This window comes from Rhizophagus irregularis, chromosome 12, assembly GCF_026210795.1.
Source record: "Rhizophagus irregularis chromosome 12, complete sequence".
Taxonomy (NCBI): domain Eukaryota; kingdom Fungi; phylum Glomeromycota; class Glomeromycetes; order Glomerales; family Glomeraceae; genus Rhizophagus; species Rhizophagus irregularis.
Genome location: NC_089440.1, coordinates 1,481,805 through 1,495,044, shown reverse-complemented (window position 1 = coordinate 1,495,044; position 13,240 = coordinate 1,481,805). Strand labels below are relative to the sequence as shown.

General features: G+C 23.8%; 1 protein-coding gene across 1 annotated transcript; it reads left to right on the top strand.

The window, feature by feature from the left end:
• Positions 1 to 4,607: 4,607 nt before the first annotated feature.
• OCT59_003881 (uncharacterized protein) lies at positions 4,608 to 5,985 on the top strand (the record flags this gene model as incomplete). Its single annotated transcript, XM_025314523.2, has 5 exons — positions 4,608 to 4,698; positions 4,974 to 5,349; positions 5,502 to 5,656; positions 5,728 to 5,839; positions 5,925 to 5,985. The coding sequence occupies 5 exons, from the start codon at positions 4,608 to 4,610 to the stop codon at positions 5,983 to 5,985; spliced, it is 795 nt and encodes a 264-aa protein (XP_025184899.1).
• Positions 5,986 to 13,240: the final 7,255 nt, after the last annotated feature.

Sequence of the window (13,240 nt, the reverse complement as noted above, 5' to 3'; positions counted from 1 at the left end):
TGATTTTAAAAGTCCTATAATAGGTTAATTGTTTAGATTGTTCTTGTTTTGTTTCTATTGATGTAACTCTGATTTAATAATTTTTTTTTTTTTTTTCAACGATCGTTTCTTTAGTTGTTTTAATGCTGAAAAATCAAAAAAAAAAAAAAAACCTAGAAAAAAAAATTATTTGATAAAAAAAAAAAAGTGTCAGTCCGGAATTCGAGACCCAAATACTTTTTGCCAAAACCCTAAAAAAACATTTACAGTAGAGAACCAATAAACAATAAAAGATCCAGCCAAATTTCCCAAATCGAAAGTAAAATAAAATAAAGTTTTTTTTTTTCTCGAGTCTGAAGTTAATATAATGATGATAATCAAGGATTGTTACGGTTTTAGTGGTACACTCATTATTATTAATATTTGTATTCCAATAAATAATAAGAGAAAAAATTCGGATTACCGCAAGTCCGGAACACAAGAAGTCCATTAAAAATTCTCACATTCTAAAAAAAAAAAAAAAAAAAAAATTTCGTAATATTTCATAATTAATTTATAGTCTTACGTCAAATCAGCATATCAGAATAATCAGATATATCAGAATATCAGAATATCTCGGCAACCGAATTTTCAAACATTGATTATGATGATTATCAATTGTCTGTTGATTTTCTAAAGATCAAGGAGATCAATGCTTATCATATTAGAAGAATTATACGTAGTTATGTAATATAACAAAAATACGTGGGTGATACGGTTTAAAAAAAAAAAATTGTAATGATAATTGAATCTTGTAAGTCGTAAAAGAGACTTTCGCGTTTGGAACCTACTTTGTTTAAATTATATTGAAAAAAAAAAATTATTACAATAAAAGAACTTTCGAATTTTTAAAGTTATACAATAAAACGCGCAATATCTGTCACGTGTATACCGACTCAAAAGTTTACATGACGAATATTGCGCGTTTTTCGGGGGGTTTCCATTTTTACATGGCGCCTTGTAATTTAGAGTTATTCTAGTTATTCTTCCAAATTAGTCCATATTTGTCCTACAAAGTTTTCAGTTATTACTTGTCTTTCAAAAATGGATAATATTAAACCTGTTTTTTAAAATTGTGGTTTGGGACAAAGAAAATTTATTAACTTTAAATTTTCTTTTTTAGAGAATAAATGAACCATTAAACGATTACCTGGGAGCTTAATATATTTGTAATATCATGTCGCGAAATATTATTTTTAAAGAGTTTCACCACATGACTATTCGTTTAACTTGGAATTATTTCCTCGTGTTTACTTTTGAGAGTCTTTGTCCACTCGCAGATAATACCCTATAGAAATTTTTCTTTAAAGTTCGCGACACTGATTTTCCAAAAAAATCAACAAAGAAATCTTATCTATTTGTGAAACCCTCACATTTTTACTTTATAAATATAACAACAAGAAATTCTCACATAATCAACTGTTAAATATATTGTATAGTTTGATACTGTATCACTCATCCAACTGTAATTGCATGAGATACCGTTTCGAAAATTACACCGATTTTATGTATATTCTTGTACTTTTTGTTATGTCGGCGGTAAATGTTTACTAAGAGAAAACAAGAAGATTAACAAGTTATCCGATTTTTAAATGACTTAAAATTTAATTTACTAATATTTACATAGAAATTAATAGAAATTATCGAATTTCTCTAATTAGCTTGATATAAATCATATAATGGTTCGATGAATTATTGCTAATTCAACATCTAATAATTATCAAATCTTTATCACATTTATTGCTTTTCATCAGACAAAGAGTATTAACGGTACGGAGAAGGATACACAAAGCGACGAAACATTGAACTGCATTATCCATCGATTATATGCATGCGGTTATCTTTATAATAGATTTTTTTTTGTTAACAAAAAAAAAACTTTAATTTTTTTTTGGGGGTTGGGGTAAGAACAGAAAAAAAAAAATTGGTTTATCGAATCAATTCATTAATTATTCAACATATCATGCAGATGTTTGGTATACTATTCCGTTAAAGTAAAAAAGTTCTCGTGTGGCAGTTGTGACATTATCGAGTTTTTTTGTAATCTATTAAAACTTTTTTTTTTTTTTTTGTTAGAAGTTCATTTTAATTCTTTGAGACTTTTTTTTTTTAAAAAAAAAAAGCACCAATTAATTTGTGGCTGTCATTCGGAGAAAAGTTTAATCGAGCTTACGTTAATAGTTTAATTCACATGATATATATATATATATTATACTACATCAAAATTGCATCACATGATTCTTTAAATATAAATTTAATCCGACAAATCTGATACAAGAATTTTTTTTATCAACTTTCTTTTACGCGCGATCAAAAAAAAGTATATAATCGATTAGATAATGCATTGTCCATCTTACCAAAATCGAAAGAATCCGAAAAGGTTTAAACCACACAAAAAAAAAAGGGGAGATGGCTGGTAAAAAAAAAAATTTTTTTTTTTTTCCAATAGAGAACGCACTGGACCTAATTCGCGTGGCAAAATCAAGTTGATGATAAACCGCCACTTGTCTAATTATAGTACGCGTGGCCAGATTTATGAATATTTTTCTTTTTTACAAGAAAAACAAATTATTACATCTCACTTTGGAATTTTTCTCGACTCTTCAATTTAAGAATACATCTTCGACCCCTTTAAGAACGCCTAAGTTACCGGATTATGCAAAACGTTAGTAATATCACAGTATTTCTATATTTAGACAAATTACATAAACCGGAACTGATTCAAGAAAGTTCATAAAGAAGATGAACTTTTTAATATAATACCGAAAATTTCCGATTTTTTTATTGTATTATTTTAATTATATTTGTTTTAGGGATTGATGTTCATAATGATGAACTAGCTTGACTGGAGCTAGATCAACATTCTTTAAAATAGGGAGTTACTAATTTTATTTATATTTTGTTAGGAAACAAATTTATTTTATTTTTATAATTTAACGAAAGAAAATGATTTGTGCGTACAAATGGGGAAGAAAACGATATAATTCGTTAAGTTTTTTAATATTTTAACTCACTAAAATTATCGAAAATAAAAAAACTTTTTTTATTTATTAAATAAATACGCGTGGACAAGACTATAAACGTAAACAGGCAAGATTACAAGAAATTTTGTCAAAGATAATACAACAGATGCATCCCGGATTATTATGTTCGGGCAATATTTTATCAAGTTTGAAACAAACCATCGAGAAAGAAATTGAAGTAACATTTGGTAATATTTTTTTTTTTTTTAAAATTTAAAACAATATTTTGATTTAAAACCAACATCTGTTCGAGGAAAAAAAAAAAAGAAAAAAAAAAAATTTATTAAAATATACTGAAAGCTAGTCTACAATTAATTAATTTGAATTATTTTATTTTCTTTTTCAAATAAAAATGTCAAGAAGGTTCAACTGGAAATATTTAATACAAATAATAATTGATTTGTTTGGATCGTCGTCGAAAAATAAAAACGATCAATTGGGAGAAGATTTTTTCCGAATAATAAATACTAGCCTCTATTGTTAGTATCCATAATTCGACGTGGTTTCCAAGCATATAAATGAACAACAATTTGGATTTTCGTGACATTTACTAAATGCTAATTGCTAATCCTACTTTTTTATTTCTTTTAAACATAAAAAAAAAAAAAAAACTTTATTTAAAAGAGTTGAAAAAAATTTTTTTTTAATTGAAAAAAAAAAAACCTGTTTTTAAAACTACATCTAGTATATTTCCAGCCACTCCAACTTTTTTGACTTTTTATTTCAATTCAAACAAAAAAAAAAATTTTACAATACAAGACTATCACATGTTTGATAATATATTTTATTTATACTACGAAAAAACTACTTCCAAAAAAAAAAAAAAAAATTATTTATATCTAATTATATTGATGAGAAAAAAAATTTTTTTTTAAACTAATATATATATAAATAATAAGATTTTGGGTTTTTAGAAAAGAGAAGGGTACCACATAAGATAAAAAAAAATAAATAAAAAAAAAAATTTTTCTTGTGACGGAAATTGCGAAAATTGGGGGACAAAAAATTTTTATTTATTATTTATATGCTATTTATTATAGTATAAAAAAATTTTGGGCCCTTTTAAATACAGTCCCCTTAGATTGAAAAAAAAAAATCTTCTGAAAAACGGATAAATACACTTGAATTCATCACCGTCTTGAAGGTTTTTTCTTCCTACACATCCTTTTTTCTTTTCTGGCAAGAAAGAACGATAAATAATTTTCACCTCATAAACCATTCCCTAATTTGATCAATCACCAATACTTTTCCTCCATAAATTTTTCATAATTCTTCCATATCACGGTTTATAACTTCCGCTTTTCCGTTTAATTTTTTAACGATTTAATATAATAATTTAGAAAAAACAATTATAGAATAGAAATTAAAAACACCATATCTATTCTATTTAATAATAATAAACAATAATCAAAAAAAGTAACTTTTTTGTGTGAGAAAAAAGAGCAACTTTTATCTTATTGTTATTAAAACAAAAACACCCTCGTTGCTTATCTCCAAAAAGAAATTATTTCTTACGTTTTTTGTTTTCAAGCTTTCGCGCCAAAAAAAAAAAAAATTTTATTCAATATGCATCACCAACAGCCTTTTACTTCCGCCTCCACGGCTTTTGTTTTTCCACCTGAAACCGTTGTTCAAACTCCCGTGGTAATCAATTCAGGTACTATTTCATTCGTTTTATATAATTTTTGGGAATATTGTTACGCGAAATTCGAGAAAGTTTAACGTTAAAAAATGAAACAAAGAAGTGTGCCAAAAGTAATTGAGTTTCTGAAAAATAATAAATGTTTTCTTCGGGACAAAAGTTTATGTTTTTTTTTGACATTTTAAAATATTTCTATAAAAAGTCTTACCCGAAACTTATGATAAATCCTATCCTAAATAAAGATTTTTTTTTCTCGATGTTCTATTTAAAAATATGTCCTCGTGAATTAGATTTTACTTTCACTTGTCCACCACCGGCGTCAGTACCTACGGTTCCAGTATCCTCGGTTACTTTTGCTCCTCCACCCCTTCCATTGAGCATGAATCCAACTTTATCATTAAACATGTATTCTATTGATAATTCACAACCATCACAAGTCTCTCAAATAATTTCTCCCTCTCATTCACCTTCATCACCACTTTCGTTACTTGAATATCGTGATTCTCCAACTGCTGATGAGTTGGATGTTCCAGAATTTTTTCAATATAGTAAAGAAAAATATGAAAGTGCAAAGTCAGGTTGTAAACGACGGAGAAAATCAACACGTGATGAGCAATGTGAAACATCGTCGATGGATGGTGGTGATGATGTTGATGATAATGTAAGGCAAGTATCAATTTCAAAATTTTCTTGGACTTAAAAAAAGATATGACGCGACATTTTCTGTTGTAAATTCTTTGTGATTTCACATTTTTTTTTTCTCTTTTTCAATTAAATTATAGTTGCAATCATCTAATATTACCTTGTACCCAAAATAGTACAATGTCACAGGTTGAGTTTCGGCGTCAAATACATATTCAATCAGAACAAAAACGACGTGCTGAAATCAAAGATGGATTCGAAGAACTTCGCAGACAACTTCCGACAACTTATACTGGTCGTAAATTGAGTAAAGCCGTTTTGTTACAAAAAGGTATTTAATTTGAATCTACGCGTTTCTTTTTTATTTTGGGCGTGTAATAATAAATATTTTTTTATATATAGCCGTTTCACATATGAAAAATATGCAAAGAAAGGAGTCATTTCTTCTTGATGAAATCAATCGTCTAACTCAAACCTGCGTATATTTGAACGCGGAATTAGAAAAAGAGAAAAGGTAAATATGATTGATTGTTCGTTTATACATTTATTAAATTAAAGAAATATACTGACTTTCGATTTCATCACATCTTTTTTCATAGAATGGGTACACTTTATCGACAAAAACAAACTCTTGATAAAATATACGCAATTGGTCTATGAGCATTTAGGGGAGGGTTTTTTTTTCTGCAAGGACATTCATTTCTTTCCAAAAAAAAGTACTTCTGAATCCAGAAGATACCTTTATTTTTTGTTTATATAATCTAGTATGATATCTATCATTTATTCTATCTCTCTTTTTTTTTTTTTAATTTTTAAATAACTTGGGTTTCATTGTGAAGATTGTGTTATATCGGATTTTTCTTATGAATCTTCTTTGTATATTTTTTTTTCTTCTACATTAGAACATCTTCCTTGAATATAACATTTTTATCATTATAACCATAATACTCGCATTTTTTTTTGCATATATTACTTTAATCATATTCACGCGAGTTAGAAAAATCACCTTTCATTTTTTTATCATTCAATTTTCCCCTTATTTAGTTTTTTTTTTCATTGAACTTGTTAACCGTCAAAAAAAAAAAACAAAAAAAATTCCATTTTTTATTTTTTTTTCTCTATACTTTTTTACGGGTTATTTTCGGTTAGCGATTCTTTTACTTATAAACTATTATTCGGGGTGTTGGTTTTTTTTTATTTTATTTGAAGTGTTGTGGCGCCACTGGGTTGGCGAAAAAAAAAAAAGTTGGACAAAAAAAAAACTTATTCTAAAAAAAAAAAAAACAAATAAACTAAAAAAAAAAAAGAGAGGAAAAATATTTTCATTGGTTTTTTTTTAAAAAACAATATAAATTTAAATTTTTGAATGTTTTTTTTCATTTAAAAATGATTTTTTCATGATATAAAATAAGATTGAAGTTTCATAGGTTTTCGATAAATTTGGTTGTACGACTTGAATTTCTATTACGGTAAAACAATGTACTAATATTTTTTTTTTCTTTGGTCGCGTTTACTAAACTTTACGCGTAAGAATTTTAGTTGGTTTCACTAGAGTCCAATTATCACGTGTGTAGAATATTGCGCTAAATTCTATGTGAATCACGTGCAAGTCGTTACTATTATGCACATATATGGTTAATTTTTAAAAATTTTGTTCAGTTAATTGCTAAAAGATTAATAGATTACGGTTTTTAAATTTAATAATGAAGATTACGAAAAATGAAAAGAATATTTTTTTTTAAAAAAAAACGCCAAGTCCTCAATAATTCATTTTTTTTTTAAATTTATTATTTATTTAAAAAAGGATTCTTTCAAAATCATTTTGTGCAAACTGATTACTAAATGAAAAGGATAATTTTGGATTTTTTGTGATACTCTTAGGGGGAAAAGGATGTATGAGATTAAAGTTACCGTAAAAATCTAGAATTCAAATAATTTAAAACGCGGGTAGAACAACTCAATCCTTAAAATGGAAATAATATTTTTTTTCTATGATAGAAGTTCACGGAATTATAAAACCGATTAAAACTGATTAAATAAAACTTTATTTTTATTTTTTTTTTTTTGTAACATATTAAATAATTTATTCGGTTCATGTGAATTTATTCCATATCAAGAACCAAATTTGGGAGATTATTATTGTTGTTGTTATTATTTTTTTTTATTATTATTATTATTATTTTTTTTTTTTTCTAAAGGGTTCAATCTCTCCTTTTGTTAGTTTTGTCATTGTTCAAGGAGTCACAATTAGAATTAATTATTAAGAATAATGGAAACTTTGGTGGCTTATGTATTAAATAAAAAACGGGAATTACAACTTGTTAAAAATAAATTTTTTTTTTTTTTTTTTAACATTTGATAATAAAAAACAATGATTGTTAATTTTATGATGTAAGTGATCGATAAAATATAGGTATTAAGATAAATTAGGTATTATGTTTATTCCAACGGTTTTTTTTTATTTTAAATAGATGATAACTTTAAAATAATGTTAACTGTTAACAAGATGATAAACTGATAAAACTTACAAAAAAAGAAATTTTTGTTGGTGAAATGTTTAGTTACCAAAAAAAAAAAAGAAATCTTTTTAAAAAAAAAGAAATTAATTTTTAGGAAATGGTTTTAACTATAATTTAATTTTTTGTACGATTTGTACGATCATGATTTAGTAAATATAGAAAATATTATTACATTATAATATTTATTACATTATAAATTACATTATAATATTATTACACTGATTATAATATTACATTATAATATTACATTATAATATTGTTATATATATATATATACGTATATATATGTATATGTATAATATGTATATATATATATGTATGTGTATAATATGTATATATATGCATATATTATATATATAAATATATATATATATATATATATCATTTATTTATTTATTTATTTATATGATTATACATACTCATATAATCGTGGCGCATAACATATCCCGTGCCACAATCAAATGAATCAAATGATCTATTTCGACTAAAAGAACATTACGACCATTTTTTTTTTTTTTAAATACAAAATGTCATAATTATATCAGTTTATCATTTTAATCAGTTAAAGAGAATAAGGATATATAGGATATATATATATATACATGTGTACATGTGTATGGTTATTATATAAAATTTTTTTTTTTTTTTTTTTTTTTGTTGTTAATCAGATTAATTGTCGTCATTCAGTATGATTATATGACCCAGCGAAAGTAAACCCGGTTAATATGGTAATGTGATAATAATAAAAAAAACGAGATTTATTATAATAATAGAAAAAAAAAAAAGGGTTAAATTCAAAAGGATTAATGAATTTAACACAACATATATATAAATGTTTGAAATATTTGCAGTATTTTTTTTTTTTTTTGAATTTTCTATTTAACTTTTCGTGTGAAATTGTTTTGAATATCGAAAAGTACAAGAAGAAAATAACATTCGATTATATGTTCGATACTGTGTACATAATATGATTCTTTATTTGCGTTCGAAATAAGGACCAAGAAAAAATACTTGGTTTTTTTCATCATTATCGTTTTTAATGGTAATATTATTTTTTTTTTAAAAAAAAAATTTTTTTTTTATTAAAGGGGTGGGAAATTGTTTAAAGAAGATATCTTAAATATCTTAAACAAATATCTTAAACAAGAGATAAAAGTAAATTGTTTGGTAAATTTGGCTTAACATGTTAAGAACTTGTGAAATCAAAAATTTAATGATGAATCATGCTTTCTTGTTGACAATATCTCGTGTTAAAAGTTCATATTTAAAAATTTTTAAAACTCCCAACAAGAAAATAATTATTTAAGTAACATTTCAGTAATAGATTATCAAAATCATTCGTATAATTGAAATAATTGAAATAATTAGTTTTACCTTTAATACTTTAATAACTTTAATACTTTTTTTTTTTATATAATTTTAAATAATTTCGCTTCGATTTCCTGTTTTAATTACTCGTAGAAACGCAGTAAAAACGAAAAAATGACGAATGACGCGACTTATAATTCAAGCCACTCCCTTTTAAATATCTCAAACTAATTTAAGAAATTTTGAATTTCAAAAAAAAAATCAAACTAAAACTGATTAAGTCATCGATGATATAAATAATTATATATATTCGGATTTTTTTCAAAATGTTTTTTTATTTTTTTTATTATAATTAAAGAATTTCGTGTTAATCATATGTTTTTATATAATGATAAATTTAAATACGATTGTTTAAAGTAAAGTTACTAATTCTTTTTAAGAATTTTTTTGTAATTAAATGACATCATATTGTTATTCGTAAAAATTTATATATACCAAAATTAGTTCAATTAATTTCTATAAACTCTCTAAATCAAAAAAATTAAAATTTGTTTCCAATATTTATTTAAAAATGGTAATATTAAATTTATTAAAATTGGTCATTTTTTACCAAAAAAAAATCAAGATTTAAACGCGATTTTTTACAAAAAAAGATTATTTTTGTAAATTAAAACAAACCAATACAAGAAGATCGTCATTATCATTTACTGATGTTTTTGAGGAGTTTTAAAATTTTAAAATTCCAAAAATGAAAAAAAAAAACGCGGATGTTTGGTCAAGTGAAAATTTTTAAAGGCTTATAACTAATTATACTAATTATACTAATCGGGCTCAATAATCCCCCTATTTTTGTGCTATTAAAAGTGGCTATGTTCGGTGTTTTACGGGAATTCCAAACTATTTGAAAAAAAAAACTCTTGGCTTATGTATTGTATTGGCTTATGATTTATTTGTTGACAAAAATGAATGATTTATTTTTTTTTTTTGCGCCGCATTTTGGTTTATACTTTTTTTAATTAGATCAAAAAAAATTATATATATACCAGGATAAAGTGAAACAATCCTTTTTTTATCCTTTTTTTTCTTTTTTAATTATTATTATTACTTTTGTGGTAATGTTGGGTTACGCGATTGAGTTGACAATAATAAATTAATTACAAACAGATCAATTCGATAATGTTATGTAACAAGTGTATCAAGATATTTTTAATTGTTACAAGTATTTTAAATTTTACGAATTAAGAAAAATCTTGAATTTGGATAACAAATAAATCTTTTTTTTTGTGAAATAGATAAGCCATGGGAAAAAAATCATAAGAAAAAAACTTTTTTAAATAATCTAAATAATCTTAGATAGATTTAAAAAAGATATTTATATATATATGTATATATATCTGTGCGTGTATGCGTTATTGTATTGTACATAATCTGCATCAACATAATTATATATATATATATATATACATCATATATATATATATATATATATTCATATACATAATATACATATACATATATATGTATATCAATGTCTAAATTGAAAAATAAATAAATAGATCGTGATTTCGAATTCAAGAATTTTTTTCTTATTTATGGTTTTATTTTATCTAAAAAAAAAAATAAAGTAAAGAAAGGAAATTTTTTCCGATCCGATGCCTTTTTTACTTAAAATAATGATTAACAAAACGCGTTTTCTTTGTTGATAATGTATATAATCGGTAATACCTCATTGTAATACACCGAATCTTTGACTTTTTTAAGTTGAATTTTTTTTTGAATTGTAAGAATTACAAATTTATAAATTTATCCTTGTAAGATTGTAACTCATAAACTTTATAAAGTTTATAAAAGTTTCAGGTTTTTTTTTTTTAAAAAAAAAACCTAATGACTTATGAGGGAAATTCGGCTTGATAAATAATAATCATTAGGTTAAACAAATGATAAATTGAACAAATTACATTAAAATATTAAAATTATATTATCGGATATTCGTATACCCTTTTAGGATGAAATCCCAGGTCGACCGGAGATTTCTTTAATGAATTTATCATTAATTGAATATTTAATCGTTATTCGAATTTCAAAAAGTTGTGTAAATAAATAAAAAAAAAAATTCATATATGTACATATTTATATTAATATATGTTACATAATTAAAGCTGCGGGACTTAAATTTATCCTTTTGATAATCAGTTGTGTTCTATTTTACGGAGAATCCGGTCCCGGTTATCATACAAACGACCCCAAAACTGGTTATACATCGGAAATATTTTAGGGTAGTACATGTTCATTGTTAATTATATAAACTAGGCAACCACAATAAATAGCAAAATTAGTAAGTATACAAATATTCACTCTAATTTAATAATAATACTTCTTTTTCGGGATGACAAAAAAAAAAATATGTTTATGCAAAGAAGGGTCTTGTTTTTTTTATTTACCACTCATGAAAACGAAAGTTATTTGAGATGAATAATTAATTAATGAAATGTTTTTTTTTATTCTTGGTTTTCCGTCTAAATTATTTAATTATTATTATTATTATTTTATTTTTATTTTTTTATTTTTATTTTTATTTTATTTTATTTTATTTTATTTTTTTTTGAAAGCATGATTAGTGTTTCTTTTTACGGAAAATTTGTGATAAAATATTGATGAATTAAGTTTTTTTGTTTATATTGAAAAATGCAGTAAGTAAATTTTGTGATTTCATATGGCGTCATTTCAATCATTGTCATCATTGTCTTTTATCCGTTTTTAATTTAAAAAAAAAAAAAATATTTTTTTTTTTTTTTTTTTTTTGACATATTATTAATTATTAAAAGAATTTATGAATTCTTAAATTCTTTTGTGGCTTTTTTTTTTTTATATATTTTATATTTTTTTATTTTTTATTATTATTTTGTTTTAGTTTTAGTTTTTTTTTTTTTTTTTTTTTTAAGCCACACATAAACATCACGGAGGACGGAATTACCCTAAAAAATCAAATATTTCGTATAATAAATATTAATAATATTATAACAGATAATAGTTAAAAAAGTTATTAGTATTTTTATCAATCTTGTACAATTATTAAAAATATTGATGTAAAAAATTCTTTTTTCTTCCGAATCTCTGACCTTTGCTTCTTTTTCTTTTTTCAAGCTTTCCGAATTACACGAGTATTCGAAGTATTGACAATATCGCAAATCATTTGTGTGGTGTGGGAAATCTGTGAAATCGATATACATTTTTACTAAACCCATAAAATCAAAGAGTATATCCGAATTATTAATCGAATTCGAATGAGTGAGAAATGAGTTATTAAACTTTAAAAAAATTTTAAAGTAATAAAGTATTTAAGTTTATAATAATATAGTATGAATAGTACGGTGACTCGGGAAGTCGGTTGAGTATGGTTTGGTGAGTATGGTGATTATATACAACTTATAATTTGGTGAGTATAACTTATAATTTGGTAAGTATAACTTATAATTTGGTGAGTATAACTTATAATTTGGTGAGTATGGCGATTATATATAACTTAACTTACTTATATTAAATTATTTTTATAAGTATCTTTGTAAGTCCCAACTTATTTAACTTATAACTTATATTACTTATAACTTACTTATTTTGACCATACTCTTCATACTCTCCATGCTGACGCTCCCCTATATTTTTTAAAACTCCGTCATAAAAAAAAAAATACCGATTTAAAATAATACCGATTAAGATTTTAAAATATATAACTTTTTTTTTTATTTTATTAATAGAAGAAAAAAGGTTAATTCAAGTGTAAATAAATAATAAACAATAAACATAAAAGACATGTTAAACGTGTTTTTTGTCAAACCACGAGAATCAAGTCAAATCAATGAATGATCAAAAATGATCAAAAATGATCAAACATTTTTTTATTAAATGTTAAGAAAATAATTTGTTTGTGATGTTTTTTGTGATGGATAATGATAATAATAATAATTTTTTATTATTTTTTTTTCTTGAAATAAAATAAAATAAAATAAAAAAAATAAAAAAAATAAAAAATAAAAAATAAAAATAAAAAAATAAAAAAAATAAAATTAATAATTATTAATAATAAAATT